Genomic DNA, 15,076 nt, shown 5'->3' with positions numbered 1-15,076 from the left:
CTAAAAATAAACTGTTGAAAATCAATTCAATCGATTTCTGATTACTTTCTGTTTTTGATAGGCTCCTCTCTTTCACATCAACACATTAGGTTCCGCTGGAGCATGCCCAGGAAGTTCAATATGCACTTAAACATTTATAAATAGTGACAAATTACCTTAAACCACTGGTTTCAGTATCAATTCAACATATTTAAAAGTTTTTATGTCATTGACATAAAAATAAATAGGTTAACAACAGGATCATTTGAATGCCAACACTGTCTCTCCTCCAGGTTTCAGCTGCTCCATGTCCTGAACTTCGACTCTGTCAGAAGGAGAATGAGCGTCATTGTCAAGTCAAGCTCAGGTGATATTTTTTAAACAGAAATCAGTGTTACTACACGTTATAAATCTTCCATCAGACCCTAGAACAGTCTTGCGATTTGTCTGAATTTGTTTTTGTTTGCTGTTGGTGTGTTTGTGGACTCTCAGGAGAATACCTGCTCTTCTGTAAGGGCGCCGACTCGTCCATTTTCCCCCTGGTGGTGTCTGGGAAGGTGGAACAAGTGAAAGCTCGGGTGGAGCAGAACGCTGTAGTAAGTGTACAGAGTGTGACCAGTATGAATTAAGAGTGGGTTTGATAAAACATCACATCACTCAGTGATAATTTTCTTTGTTAAAGGACAATATTGTGCCTGTATAGACATATACCTCATGAAGTAAAAAAAAATTTCATAAATGTGAGGGATTTAATAAAATAATTTTTGTAATAAAAAAATGAATATGTCCTTATTAGCAGCATAAAGAGAGTTGATATTTGTGTATAAGTAATTAATCAAATGACTTTGGTGTAAAGAATTAACACAGAATTATGTTAAAGATATGCTGTTGAACCTGTTAGCATCTTTTAGCAAATTGTTTTGACCTTCTTTGCGGAGGTGACAAACTCACTTGGGTTCCATGACATCATACAATGTTTCTCTGTTTCTCTCTGTAACAACAGGAGGGGCTGCGGACTCTGTGCGTCGCCTACCGCCGGCTGTCAGAGTCAGAATACGAGGAGGCGTGTCATCACCTGACCGATGCCAAGCTGGCCCTGCAGGACAGGGAGCAAAAGCTGGCGCAGGCCTATGACACCATCGAGAGGGACTTTGTGCTTCTGGGTGCTACAGCGGTGGAGGACAGGTTGGTCACCACGGAGATAGAGAGGAAGGATGAGAGAGACTTCAAAGCACAGAGGAGAGATTAATGAGTCATAATGCCATTTTCTAAGTGTTTTTCTAAGTCCCGAGGCCAAAAATATAAATGTTCTTTAATTCTTTTTTTATCCTGTGATACTGAATATTTTCTAAGGACAACATCATCTGTCAAGGCAGACTTCAGTATTGACCCCAACTAATTTACAGTTTGACTTCCTGATAGATGAAGTGCTGATGAGCAGGGGGCGGAATGATCATGCATTGACAAGTTGTCACCCGTTGGTAATTGATTGAGGCTTTAACCCACCCGACTGGAGGCTGCGATCTGATTGACTTATTGACGTGCAGGCTCCAGGAGAAAGCTGCAGATACCATCGAGTCCCTGCACAAGGCCGGCATGAAGGTCTGGGTCCTGACGGGAGACAAGATGGAGACGGCGGCGGCTACCTGCTACGCCAGTAAACTGTTTCGTCGAAGCACACAGATCCTGGAGCTGACCAAGAAACGCACAGAGGAGCAGAGCCTGCACGACGTTCTGTTCGAGCTGAACAGGACCGTCCTCAGACAGCGCTCGATTTCTGGGTATGAGACAACCTCATGGGGAGTGCTGTGTCTCCACATATCTCACAATCACAATCTATGTTCATTAAACTTCAAACCGCAGACTCGTCTACAATTGATTTCTCTTCTTTGTTCCTTGATATTCTCTTCCAGGTTGTCAGTCGACTGCATCGACTTTGGTCTGATCATCGACGGGGCCACTCTGTCCGCGGTACTAAAGCCGAACCCAGAGGGCGCCGGCCTCGGCAACTACAGAGAGATCTTTCTGGACATCTGTCGCAACTGTAGCGCCGTGCTCTGCTGTCGCATGGCACCGCTGCAGAAAGCACAGGTGACAGAGCGGCACTTCCTTTTGCAAACTCTCTTCCCAAATGACAAACAGTGGTATTGATTAATGGTGGGTTTGTGTTTCTGCAGATTGTGAAGTTAATAAAAGCTTCCAAGGAGCATCCCATTACCCTCGCCATTGGCGATGGAGCCAACGATGTCAGCATGATCCTGGAAGCGCATGTGGGCATTGGTGAGCTCCTTTCACTGCACTAATCACTGGCTAATTTGCTAAATCATCCATTAATATATGAAAGACTTTTTTTCCATTAGAGCCAGAGTAGATTTTAAACGCTTATTACACTGATGCATATTAAGAACAAACCAAGCCAAGATTATCTCACATTTGTCACATTTTACAGAGTTGTATAAAATCTTGCTATCATTATAATGGAAAATATAATACAACAAACTTGAAATTAAATGATTATATTTTATAGATAAGCTATAAAAACAACATATTGAACTTGATTTTTAAAGATTTGCTTTTGCCTCATTTCACTGGGTCTTATTTGGGTTTTATATTTTTTGGTTTAACAGTCTCTTGTGTTCCCTCAGGTATCATGGGTAAAGAGGGCCGACAGGCAGCAAGGAACAGTGACTATGCCATCCCGAAATTTAAACACCTGAAGAAGATGTTGCTCGTCCATGGTCACTACTACTACATCCGAATTGCTGAGCTTGTTCAGTACTTCTTCTACAAGGTACCAGACAAATGCTTTGTGTACCCCAGTGGCTCACACGTTTTAATCACTTTAGCGTAATCCCCGGTGAAACACTGAGTTACAAAACGCCAGATTTTCTCAGCTACTCTGACAGATTACTGGATTCATGAATCCCCGGTGCAACATTCTCTCCTGGATTCATGGGCGCAGTGATCAGTGTGGGCGGCTTCCACAGAAAGCAGTGCCCTGCCAACTGATTCATTTTTTCCTTTTTGGCAGGCCAGCTCCTTGCGGCCCACTCACCACTCACTGAGCTTATAGCCCAATCTCTGCATAAACAGAAATGTGTAGATGGTAGCATTTTTAGATTCTTCAAATCTCTTCACATGTTCTTGTTTCAAGCTTATCACTGACTCCTCTTGTTGTTTTTCTCAAATCTTTTCCAGAATGTTTGCTTCATCTTCCCTCAGTTCCTGTATCAGTTCTTCTGTGGCTTCTCCCAACAGGTAAGTAGTTGATACTGAGGTTGGGTTAAAGTAAGCAAGCACCCAATGTATAGTGTTTTAGTTTATATCATTGTATGTTGCTCTTAATCTTGGTTTATATTTATCGTCCGTGTCCTTGCGTGTAGCTGCATGTGCCAGAACATCCAACTTTTTAAACTTTGCATGCTTGTCTAATGCAACATGAGCCTGTGAACAGGTCCGTCCCTCTAGACATCTCTATGACTCTTCATTATGAGGGACCATAGCAATTCCCATAAGGCTCCTGGAGGGAGATTATAGAGACTTTTGGTAAACACAAGGCATTCTGCAGGAAACTGTGGAAAAAACTCTTCAACCAGTTTGTCAAAGCACACAATCCTGAAGTGTGGCTCCTAGAGAACACTAGATGGTGCTAAAACCGTTCTGTTTGTGCTTCTTTTTCTTTGCCTTTTTCCTGCTGTGTTGTTTTTATTTATCTCAGTGGAAGTACTTATCGTTTAGGGAAACCACGGAGTCCATGCGCCTCAAGCGAGAATATAAAGAGATAAACACACATTGTGTCTTTACACTTATGTCTGATAAAGTTATTAACTAGCTGGTGAACAAATTGTTGCATTTACTGTAGCTGTAGAGACCGACACAGAACAATACAGAATTAAATGAAAAGCTAAAACTAGAAGAAGATATTTATAAATGTATTTCTATATTCATTTTTTGAGCATGCACAGCCTTATGGAATTTCTTTCACTGGGATTGGATATGCCTGACTGTTTTTGTTTGTTTTGTGTGAATGAATATTGGCCAGAAACACAACTTCAGATAAATTTGACAGTTTACTGTTTGTAAACACATTCGTGCCATTACAACTTTGTGATTGGATGTTGTTTTTTGATACTTTGTTGTTGCCCCATGTGACCAAAAAAGTGAAACAACACAGCTTTAAATTGTGAGATGTCCTTTTTGATACATAATGCTGTCTCTGTATGTTGTGTCTGTCCCTTTGCAGCCACTGTACGACACCGCCTATTTAACTTTGTACAACATCAGCTTCACCTCCCTCCCGATCCTCCTCTACAGCCTGGTTGAGCAGCACGTCAGCATGGACACACTCAAGCGGGATCCCTCCTTGTACAAGTGAGGTCGAGACAGAATGTGTGTGTTGCCCTGGTAAAAAAAATCGTTTGACTGTTACAACTCTGTTTTTCTACCCCTCTGTCTCAGGGACATAGCCAAGAACTCCCTCCTCCGCTGGCCCGTCTTCCTGTACTGGACGTGCCTGGGTGTGTTTGACGCCGTTATCTTCTTCTTTGGTGCCTACTTCCTGTTTGACAACACCACTTTCACCAGCAACGGCCAGGTGAGCCTCTGCCTCTGTGTCAGCAGAAAGGGACTTCTGTCGTTTTAGTAGAAACCTACAGTTATGTGGGGCGTTTGAATCCTTCAGGGAATTTAATAGGAGGATAATGGATAAAAAAAGAAAACGTCTTTACGAACACTCATTCATCTCCATTGGATTCTCATGAAAGAGGACTTAAGTGTTATGGGATGACTCATTTTTTTGTCTTATCTGTAACAGTAAGAATTCAGGGCCGTCCCTGTAGCTCAGCAACATCGGATCTCCATTCATATCGACAACGCAATAGCATCTCTCTCTGTATTGTTAATTTCATGTCAACTGTTTTCAATTGCCTTTGGTCCTGTTTTTTAAGTTGAAACATCCTGAAATTCATTTTACCCCTTGTCCTGATTCTTTTTCTCTTTTTCTCCCCCCCCTCTTCTTCTTCTCTCTCTGCTTCCTCTCTCTTTATTTTGCTCCTCCTCCTCCTCCTCCTCCTCCTCTTCTTCTTCTTCTTCTTCTGCGTCCTCAGCTTATGACCACCAACACACAGATGGTAAGCCCTGTCTCCCTCCCTGTCGGCTCTCTCTGTCTTTCACGCTCTTTTAGTTCCTGTCGTACCGTTTAAGCTTTCAGTTTTGACCGTTTCATCCGGTTTCATCCCTCCTCACTTCACATCATCCATGCACTTTCATTTGAATGTGTAGTTTTCTCGTGCTCCATTATTCCCCCTAATCTCTGTAAAGCCCTGAATCCTGCTCAGCACCTGATCGTAACAACTCCACTGACACAGTAGAAACCCTAGATGCTCCCCCACATTATTCCTGTGTTTGTTAGTAAATAGAGTATGTAACGTAGATTAAGATCCAACATCTGTTTGTGTTTCTGTCTAATGTGTGCATTTGTGTGTGTGTCTGTGTGTATTTGTCCTTGTATTTGTGTTAGCAGTTTTTGGGGTTGGTTGGTTTTTAATTTCCCTGCTACTGTGTTGATGGGGGGGCTTTTCATCATGTACACTTTCTGTTCTGTTGACAGATGCTTAAAAAAAGCAATACACACAATTTCTATCATTCATAAAGAAAATCAGTAGCTATATTTTCTCTCAGTAGAGCACATACCTCCTCCAAGGCCCAACATTCTACTTCCATTCAATCAAGCTGCACCAGGTTTCACTAACTCCAAAATATCAGTTCTCCAAAGCCGTTCTCAGACTTGAGCTCCACATCCGCTAATCATGTTTTCCGAACTTTCTCCCGAGTTTGCGTTTAAGATACGTAGAACATAGGTGGAGATTCTCTGTTCAGAGTATCATGCAGGAGGCAGGACGTTTATAAACGAGATCACATTACAAATTTTGTTTAAAGCCCAATCTTATCTTATCACCAAAAGCTCTTGCATATCGTCTTTCCACGATGAAACCTTCTTCTGGGTATTATACGTGGCTGGCTCCTCGTTTTCATCCTGCTATATTTGTAATAATTTGTTGTTATTGCTTTTCAGTTTATCATTCATCGCGTGTTAGAAACGTCATCAACACATCCACCCGCTCGCGATGAATCTTCCAGATAATTTTCCTGCTGTGCTTACACAGACATTATCTAGAGATTTTACTTGGGTCTGGCAGGAGAAACTCCAGGGAGTGTCCTCAGCAGCTGACCCGTTCTCACATACTGCCCCTGTGGATAATTTCAGTAGATTATTTGGAGTTCATTGCATGTCTCAGCAGGTATGATGTGTTTATTAAGATCCATGAATTATATCACCTGGGAAATCTCACAGGGTTGAATAAAGTGAAAACATAATCCCTGGATCCGTGCCCAGACAGGGGTGAAAACATAACCTCCTTGGCGGAGGTAATGAATGAAGGAAGATACTGGTACCAACAACCAGCTGTGTCTGTGCTCTTTCTCTCCCTCCATCCTCCTTAACCCCCCCTGTGACTCTCATTCCATCTGTTCACTCCTGGTGTCTGTTTAAACCTTTCTAGGTTTTCTGCAGGTTGTAAAAATGTGGATGGTGAGAGGTGGAATTAAGATTTTTGGCTCAAACCTTAGAACATATTTACAGAAAATGTTCTCTTCATAACTGATCCCCTGTACCACAGCAGATATTGTGTGAAAGTGTCTGTCTGCTCCTTTCCCCTTCTCATAGTAAAACCGTAGCGTGTTCACTAATCCACGAGGCAGGTTGTGTGAGCGCCTCGGCCTCTAACCCTCTTCTTTGTCCCTCCTCCTCACAGATGTTTGGGAACTGGACCTTCGGGACTCTCGTCTTCACTGTGCTAGTGTTCACCGTTACACTCAAGGTGTGTACGTCTTCAGAGGTCTAATGATGGAGGAGAGAGGGACACACACACACACACACACACTAATGGCCATTGTACTGCATAATCCCTCCATTCGAAAGAGGTCATTACCAGTGCACGTGAGCCCGAGTGTATCCGTGCACAAGCCTGCGGCGCTCGTGTTCACTGTTACGTTTCATAAAATGATCGACTGCGCTGGATGCTGGGTTTGCGCAACAGTTAAGCCTGAAGGCAGTGTCATTGACGTTATTGACTGCTCCAGTGTTTACTATGTATTTATTCCTGTTGGTTTCAGCTTGCCTTGGACACACACCACTGGACCTGGATCAATCACTTTGTCATCTGGGGGTCGCTACTTTTCTACGTTATTTTCTCTCTTCTCTGGGGAGGCATCATTTGGTATTATACCCTCTGTGTTTTTTACTGCTATCTATTGCCTTAAATGTGTTTAGTACATTTCTGGAAAAATAATCCTTGTCTCTTTCCTGTCGCTGTTCAGGCCGTTCCTGAACTACCAGAGGATGTACTACGTTTTCATGCAGATGTTGTCCAGTGGTCCAGCCTGGCTCAGTATCATCCTACTCATCACCGTCAGCTTGTTGCCAGATGTCATCAAGAAGGTCCTCTGCAGGGCCATGTGTCCCACAGCCACCGAACGTGCACAGGTAGGGCCACAGTGAATCTGCTGAAGCTTTCAGCCATAGACTAGTAAGATGGTCGACATGATTGCTCAACAAAAGTGAAGCTAAAGCGTCTCAATCACACCCTGGTGGCTGGATTCAGTACAGACCATAAACCCTGGCTTCTCCATGTTAGTGGATGGGACATGGACTAAACTAAAAAGTCGAAGTCAATTTGAAATACATTTTTTCTCTGTCATTTTAAGTGGTTTTCGGATGAGCTTGGTTTTAATTCGATATTTGATGCATTTAAAAAAAAGGCAAGGCAGTTTTATTTATAAAGCACATTTCATTACACAGAGGTAGATTCAATGTGCTGTACAGAGACATCAAAACAACACAGAAAAAGGTTAGAGAGAAATTCTAAATAGGAAAGAACAGTTAAATACAATATTTCAAGGAAAATAAAAGAGATTGAAAAGAGCAGAATAAGAACAGGTAACAAGACTAAAACAGATAAAAGAAATAAAAAGGATAAAATCTGTAAAAACGATAAATAAATATGTTAATTAGTCAAATAGATAGAAATTTGTAATATATTAACTGAATTGGTTGCAGATGTGTATTTTAGCTTTGTTTTTGTGCAACAGGATGAAGAGACGTGTCTTCCATCTTTATTTACAGTCTCTGCTTTCAATTGTCTTGTTCAAATGTCATGTTGTTGGAGTTTTGTAAAGTGATTTTTACCTATTGTTAACTAAATGCTTTGCTAAAGCCATTAACGAATACTTATTAATTCTGACGGCTGGATGTAATAATTAATGCTCTCCCTTTTTAAGATGTTTGTGTTTTTGCACCTTTCGGGGTTAAAACAACCTGCTAAAGTAATTGTACTCTTAAGTCCTCGCACACACTTAATATTTTGATAGTAATAAACCATATGAGTGAGCCTCTAATCAGTTCCACTCTATTAACCATCCAGGAAGACCATTAAGACCCCTCAAAGCTCCGAGCATCAGCGTGATTTACTGTGACTTCTGTTCCCTGCGGCTTTGCTTCACCTTCCCGTGAAGCCAGCTCCTCCATGAATGGAAAAATAAATGACGGGTCTGACAGATTTCTTCTTCCTGTGCTCTCTCTCTCTCCCTTCTCTTTTCTCCCTTGTCACTGCACCCTAATGGACCGCCCTAATCAAAATTCACACCATCCTCCATTGTTCCTCCCTTTTCTCTTCCTTCACCCTTATCCGCACCACTGCCATCCTCCTTTTTTTCTCCTATCCCCTTCATTACCCTCTCCCTTGTCTTCTCCTCTCTTGTTTCCCTCCCCACTGCGCCCGTGTGGCCACGACTCCCTGCACTCGCTCACTCCTTCGTGGTAACTGCAGTCCCCTCGCCCGTGCCTTACTGTGGAGCCGTCCACCATCTTCATGCTTTCTCAGTCCTCCAGCAGAATGAGTTTCTAATTGGCCCAGAGAGAAGAGAGAGGAGCCGGCAGAGGAGGTGACTCTCTCTCTTTTACGCCCTCATCTCTGTGTGCATGGTGGCATGTCCCATTGTAAACCACTGATCACTGTCTCAACACCTCACCTAATGTCAGACTAACCACTGGGGGCGCCACTGATGATGCCACAGTGTTGGTGTGTATACCAGGTTTCATTCATCCTGTTTGTGCCATTTATGAAAACAACTTAACAACTTCACAGTGAATGTTTAATGTGGTTTAGAGCAACACTTTGTAACTTTTAATGAGCAATCGAACTTTGTATATAACCCATGATCCCTGGCTTCTGAAACCAGACGAGAGCTGCTGAAACAAACACACCAAACTCTGTTTTAGAATTCTTAATATTTTAAAGAATATTGAAGACAAACACTGTTATTAATCACCACTCACCAAAGTTACACAGAGAAAGAACAGAAATACACCCTAATCCAAGTCAGTGTATTATAAAACTGATTTGGAAGCTGCTATCTCAAGGTAAAATAGTTGCATAGTGTTGCTCTAAGAAAAGTAAGTTGCATGTATTATATCATGTTTTCATATTTTTCATGGTGTCACCTTGTCATGTTTTTTTGAAGCTGAAATGATGTGGTTTTATAGGTCTTATGATATTGGACAGGAAATTGTTTAGGCCTACATTTCAATATGCTGAATTTCTTCCAATCTAAAGCACCAGCTTCATATCTCATATTGAATGAGATATGAATTAATTATAAAGTAATACTCTTGAAAATATTAGATATCAATAGATTGACTGTTTAGCTAAGTTACAACTACTCCAATGAAAATAATGGTAGCTTTTTACATTAGTTTACACTGAATATAATTTAACTTATACTAACAAGATTTTGGACATGTCATATTTTATTAAGAAATCTTTATTTAATTAATCGTCATGGTTATCTTGTAGACATTTGATATCAATAATCAAATAACCTACATCTGATTGATGGGAAAAGGTTTAAAGTCCCCAACCAAGACTTAGCAAACCTTGTGTTTCCAAAGGTCAATGATACTGTTCACACCTGTTTCTGAGATATGTCTTGTGGGATCAGACCACAATTGAACTGTGCTAAATATACCTGTGCACCAATGAAGGCAGACTGATGACTAATATGAAGTCACATTCAATGACTAACTTAAACATAGAGTGACTGTGTCTTCATTGCACTCCTTGTCAATGTCAAACTTAAAGTAAGAGAATGACAAAGCTCCGACGCAAAGTTTGCTACAGATAATTGGTTTAATTCAAACAACCAGGACGTTGTGTTAAAGTCCACAAGCTTAGTAAGACTCCTGGAAACTGCAGCGGCTGATTGCTGTGGATTGTTCTGCAGTCAGTTTTTTAGGGGATCATATTTTCCTACATTCAAAATACATTTTCTGCTGCGTTCTGACGGCAGGTGAGGATTTAAATCAGATTCAGGTGCTTGAATGTTACCAGGTACAAGACACAGGCTCTGAGTCGATTCCATTATCACCTCCTTTCCTTTAACATCATCCACAGAAGGTAAGAACTGCCCTGAAGGGTTGTGTGGCTCCTGGCCCTGCTGCTCCAGGGGGCGCCAGTGAGCAGGAATCGCTCCGCCCTAATAGGACCCGTGTTGGAGACAGTGGAGACAAAGCTGCTAGGACCTATGACTCCATGATGTCACTCGGCATCTCGCTCGACAAACCCTAGAGTCCCCCCCAAACCCCTCTAGGTGGGCTATGGTCACCATGGTAACAGCCCCACAGAGGGCATCATTGACAGTGGGGAGTCGGCTCTTAATGCTGCAACCGCGATGCTTCCTGCTGCTGCTGTGCATTGTGTGGGGCATGCTGTCGTGCTATGGCTCAGGCTTCGAGGGGGGTGGTGTTTGGCTGCGTACAGGAAAGTGTTGCTGCACGAGACGTTTCCTTGCGTCAATCCTACTTTCAGGAATCACAATATCCAATTAAACCTGCTGTGCTGGTTTCAAAGTGTGCTCTGCTTCTCGCCGCATGTGGGATGGGAATTAACTTGGTCTGTGTAGCAGCCAAAGGAGAAATGTTATCCTTTTTATTTAACCCGGGTTACGTAGAATCCAACGATGTGCTCGCCAACAACTTCCAGGATTGTTGGTCCTTAGGAATGATGTGAAAGTTAAAGTTGAGGTTCCATTAGTAAAGGTTGTGGATCAGAGGAGATGATTGACCTAATAAGCAATACTCCTTGTAAGTTACCTGATCCTATTCAGTATATTTATCCACGATGCAGATCAATAGGGTGGCACAGTGGTACAGTGGTTTGCTCGGTCCACTCAGGAGTTTGAATACCACAGGTTGTTTGCTCTGTTGTGTTCACCTTCCTCCCAGAGTCCAAAGACATGCAGATTGGGGTTAGATGAATTGGAGACTGTAAATTGACCATAGGAGTGAATATGAGTGTGAACGGTAATTTTTCTCTGAATGTAAAGTATGTGGCCACAGACCGGCGGCCTTTCTGGGATAGACCCCACCTCTCGCCCAATGCTAGCTGTGATTGGCTCCACCCACCCGAGACCCTCAAAGGATAAGCAGCCAGGATGGATGGATGTTTGTTGGTTTGGTTGGTATTGATGATGTCAGCAAACCTATATACTGTTTTATCTGGAAAGAGTAACTTTGTGCAAGGAACACTGATGACATCTAGTGTTGGACGGTGAAATTGCAAGTGCAGATTTTGTTTTTGGCTCTCAAGCATGCTTTTAATCTAACATGTCTCTCATGATGGGAATTTTCCGATGGTTTCTCAATAATCTGTAATTCTTAATGGAGTAGTGATCTAATTTGATCCATTGCATGTGTTCATTAATCATCAAACGAAGCATCTGGATGAATTAGACAAACCTCTACCTTCTGATCATTGCTGTTTTTCAAACTCATGCCGCCTTGCACCTTTCCTCACTGACAATAACTTTGGTGTGATCTGCTTGTTTCTCCTCGTGTTTTTATTTCATTTTCTCTGTATGGACTTGTCACGTGATCACACATCCTCCCTCCCTCTTCCTCTGCAGGGTCACGAGAGGCCTTCGCAGGGCGGCGTGGCCGAGTCGACTCCACACTCCACCCGTCGATCCTACAAGGGCACGAGCACGGACTCCTCTCACCTCCACCTCGGTGCCGCGGAGACGCTGTCGCTGCGCACGTCCGATCCCCTGCCCCAGAAACTACTGGCCCACTTGGGAGAGGGGGGCCGGGCAGACCTGTGCTCCCTCAGCCCTTACATGCTACGTCTCTCAGGGGCTGGATTCGCCTACTGCGCTCCAGGGCCCGAGACCTCTGTGTGACCAGGGACGAAAACTCCGAAGTCAGAATCTTGTGGGCCAAAACGTGCAGCGTGTAGTACATGCAATCAAGGTCTGCTGTTCAAGGATCACGGATTTATAGAACATGTTCATGTGAATCAGAAGCATGGACGCTCCATGCTGAGTTCACCATGTGCATTTATGGAGATACACCTGAGTGAACAACCCTTTAGATATTCTCTTCCTGACTCCTCATCCTCATCCTTTTCATTTCCATGTCCCTGTCTTAGTCTCATCAAAGTTCCTGCTCAAACTCTTACTTGAATAGGTCTAAGAACATAAGGGGACCCATGTGCGAATGTGCATCGTTTCTTGCACTATGTCACTGTCCTGTGTGCGCATGTCAGCAGTCGGACCCGTTTTTACTCCTCGGCCTCATTTTCAATTCCTCCACTTTTGTGTCCTTTTTTTTGTGTGCATTTGACAACATTTATGTACAGTTACGTGGTCTGGCCAAGTCAAGGGGGAAGCCGTCGAGCTCAGCCCTTTAGGTGTGCGTGCGTGTGCATGTGTGTGAGTGTACGCATGAATCTGCCTGTTCTTGTACGTTTGTATGTGACACACCTTTGCCTTACAGGTAACCACACTGCAGCAGGCTAGGAGCCAAAGGAGAAATGTGTTTTAAAAAGAAAAAAGCAGAAGCAAAAGTGGTGTATTATATTACTAAGCCTTACACACACACGCATCAGCTGGAGGAGAGAAATGGGTGAAATCTGAAGAGGGATGTGCAGTATTCTAGCCGCCCTGCCTTAATTCATAGATTTTCAATGGATTATATTTCTAGGTCATTGTAAGCATGTCTGCAGACAGCAAGGAGGTCTAGAGGGCATATATGTCTGGTACACTGCGCCTATTCCTCTTCCTTCCTTTCTTTTACCCTCAAGACAGCGTCACGCTTAGTTTCTCTTCTTGTCTGCCTCTGTCGCATGTCGGATCTCCGCTGCATGCCAGCCCCTTGTCCTCCTTCGTCCGAGACATCATCGCTCATCTCAAACTGTATCACTTCATCTATAAAAAAAGGAGCACACTGTACCCACTTGCGCTCCCACGTGGCCATGTCGGGTAACAGCAGTGGTCGTTTGGTTTTATTTATGATGTCTCTTGCCCCCCCCCTCAATGTTGCATTGTGCTCGTGCGTTTGCTGCCATGCTGGGTGTTATGCAAACTTAACGTAAGAATGTCCTGTAGTCAAATTATGATATGAAGGTTATTTTCTTTCCCAGTGTTGCATTAGTCCATGAGTATTTTTCTGTATTCTCAAAATTATTGATGATGGCAGTCACTGTTTATGTATGGATGTAACTTAAAAAATCTTTTGATATACGTGTATTCTAGAGAGAAGGGGTGTAAATATAGTCTGTTGTCATGTTGGAGACTTGAATCAGCGATGCCACAATCAAATCAGTGCGAATGTTGGAACTGATTTGTCCATCATGTCCTCCAGCGGATGATTGTAGCTCATTATGGATGAACCTCTTTTCTGCATTTCTAACATCTGACGTCCACTTTTGTCCAAAGCATATCTGTCGTTGTTGCGTCGCGAGTGACCGGACTCGGGAAGTCTTGAATGTCAGATTCCGAAGCATTTTTGTATGTTGTTTATACAGTTTATTTTCATACACATCACACATCTGCCAACATGTAAAGATTATGTATTTTTGATGATTTATCAGCCCGGCCGGAGGGGGTCTGGAGTTTTTCTCACTCAAACCTCCGCAAGTGATTTTTGGACCCGCTGCGGCTCAACATCCTGACCTCAGTTGTTTTCAAGGAAAGGCCTTTGTACTCGTTATGCAGTGTCACTGTACTTTAATGACGTGATGGGGAATTCTTTGTAGTTATTCTTCACACACTTTCTTTTTTTCTTTTGGTAGATCCTCCGCAGCTCAGTTTTTTTTCACTACTTCTTTTCATTTTTGCGTTGTCCATTGTGGAACTTTCTTTTGCCACTTTTGTATCCCAGAGAGAAGAGCTATATTTTAACTCCATTAGAATGTGTGTTTGAGTTTGTAACCAAAATGAAAGCATACGTATACGATTCATTAGAGATTTACCAGTAGGTCTACACACTGCACTTTGTTCTAGAAGAGATCCGTTTCCCCCTGAACACAAGGTCTACTGTCGTTCGACTGGGGTTTATATTATTCCCTCACAAGTTATTTTTCTAAGAAGATTGTAGCCGGTGAGAGAGAGAGATAGAAAAAAGTGACCAAATAACTTGACAAGGAATGAACTGCGTGTTGTTGGGTGTCGACCTCTGTCTCTGAATGGGTTTATCACACCAGCCTTCTAACTGCTGATCAGAATGTCAAACCGCTTTTCTAAGTCCATCAGCACAAGAGCAGGTGCTCGTCCCGTAACTCCTGAGCTTGGCAAAGGCCTGAAACGTCGACTCCGGTGCTCCGAGCAGCACGCCTCATATCATATCCTCAGTGCAGCACTGTTTGTATTACTAAACAGGTGGGTGGGGGGAGGCTGGGGATACAGATTTTTAAAGTTCACTTGTTGACTTTTTTGCCAGCCTGTCTGTAGCAAATGAGGGCAAAGCACTGTATTGTCATTCTGCTTGTAATAAAGACAGAGAGAAGACTCTTGTCCTCTGATTCTGTGGTATATCAAAATGAATAACCTGGTTTGTTCCCGCCTTTGTTTTTTGTATTTTTTTGTGACCAAGATTGCCCAAAAGCTACTGAACGGACTTCCCTTACACTTGGTGTAAGTATGACACGTGGGCCAAGAAAGAACCCTTTTGATTTCGGCATTGATCCGGACAAAGGACACATTTTTC

The 15,076-nt window shown here is 42.9% G+C and overlaps 1 protein-coding gene across 1 annotated transcript in view; it reads left to right on the top strand.

The window, feature by feature from the left end:
- Positions 1-12,270, top strand: part of LOC133022101 (phospholipid-transporting ATPase IH-like) — a 30,017-nt gene extending 17,747 nt beyond the window's left edge. Inside the window, exons 16-30 of the mRNA XM_061089113.1 lie at positions 273-346; positions 472-575; positions 983-1,164; positions 1,527-1,760; positions 1,893-2,070; positions 2,157-2,259; positions 2,625-2,770; positions 3,178-3,237; positions 4,223-4,350; positions 4,438-4,573; positions 5,085-5,108; positions 6,792-6,857; positions 7,153-7,256; positions 7,357-7,522; positions 11,998-12,270. Of these exons, the coding sequence (XP_060945096.1) occupies positions 273-346; positions 472-575; positions 983-1,164; positions 1,527-1,760; positions 1,893-2,070; positions 2,157-2,259; positions 2,625-2,770; positions 3,178-3,237; positions 4,223-4,350; positions 4,438-4,573; positions 5,085-5,108; positions 6,792-6,857; positions 7,153-7,256; positions 7,357-7,522; positions 11,998-12,270 (1,978 nt within the window). The remainder of the gene's footprint in view (positions 1-272; positions 347-471; positions 576-982; positions 1,165-1,526; positions 1,761-1,892; positions 2,071-2,156; positions 2,260-2,624; positions 2,771-3,177; positions 3,238-4,222; positions 4,351-4,437; positions 4,574-5,084; positions 5,109-6,791; positions 6,858-7,152; positions 7,257-7,356; positions 7,523-11,997) is intronic.
- The last annotated feature ends 2,806 nt before the right edge of the window (positions 12,271-15,076 follow it).

This window comes from Limanda limanda, chromosome 16, assembly GCF_963576545.1.
Source record: "Limanda limanda chromosome 16, fLimLim1.1, whole genome shotgun sequence".
NCBI lineage: Eukaryota > Metazoa > Chordata > Actinopteri > Pleuronectiformes > Pleuronectidae > Limanda > Limanda limanda.
Note: the sequence above shows the minus strand (reverse complement) of the source record. Positions and strands in the feature narration are given on the sequence as shown.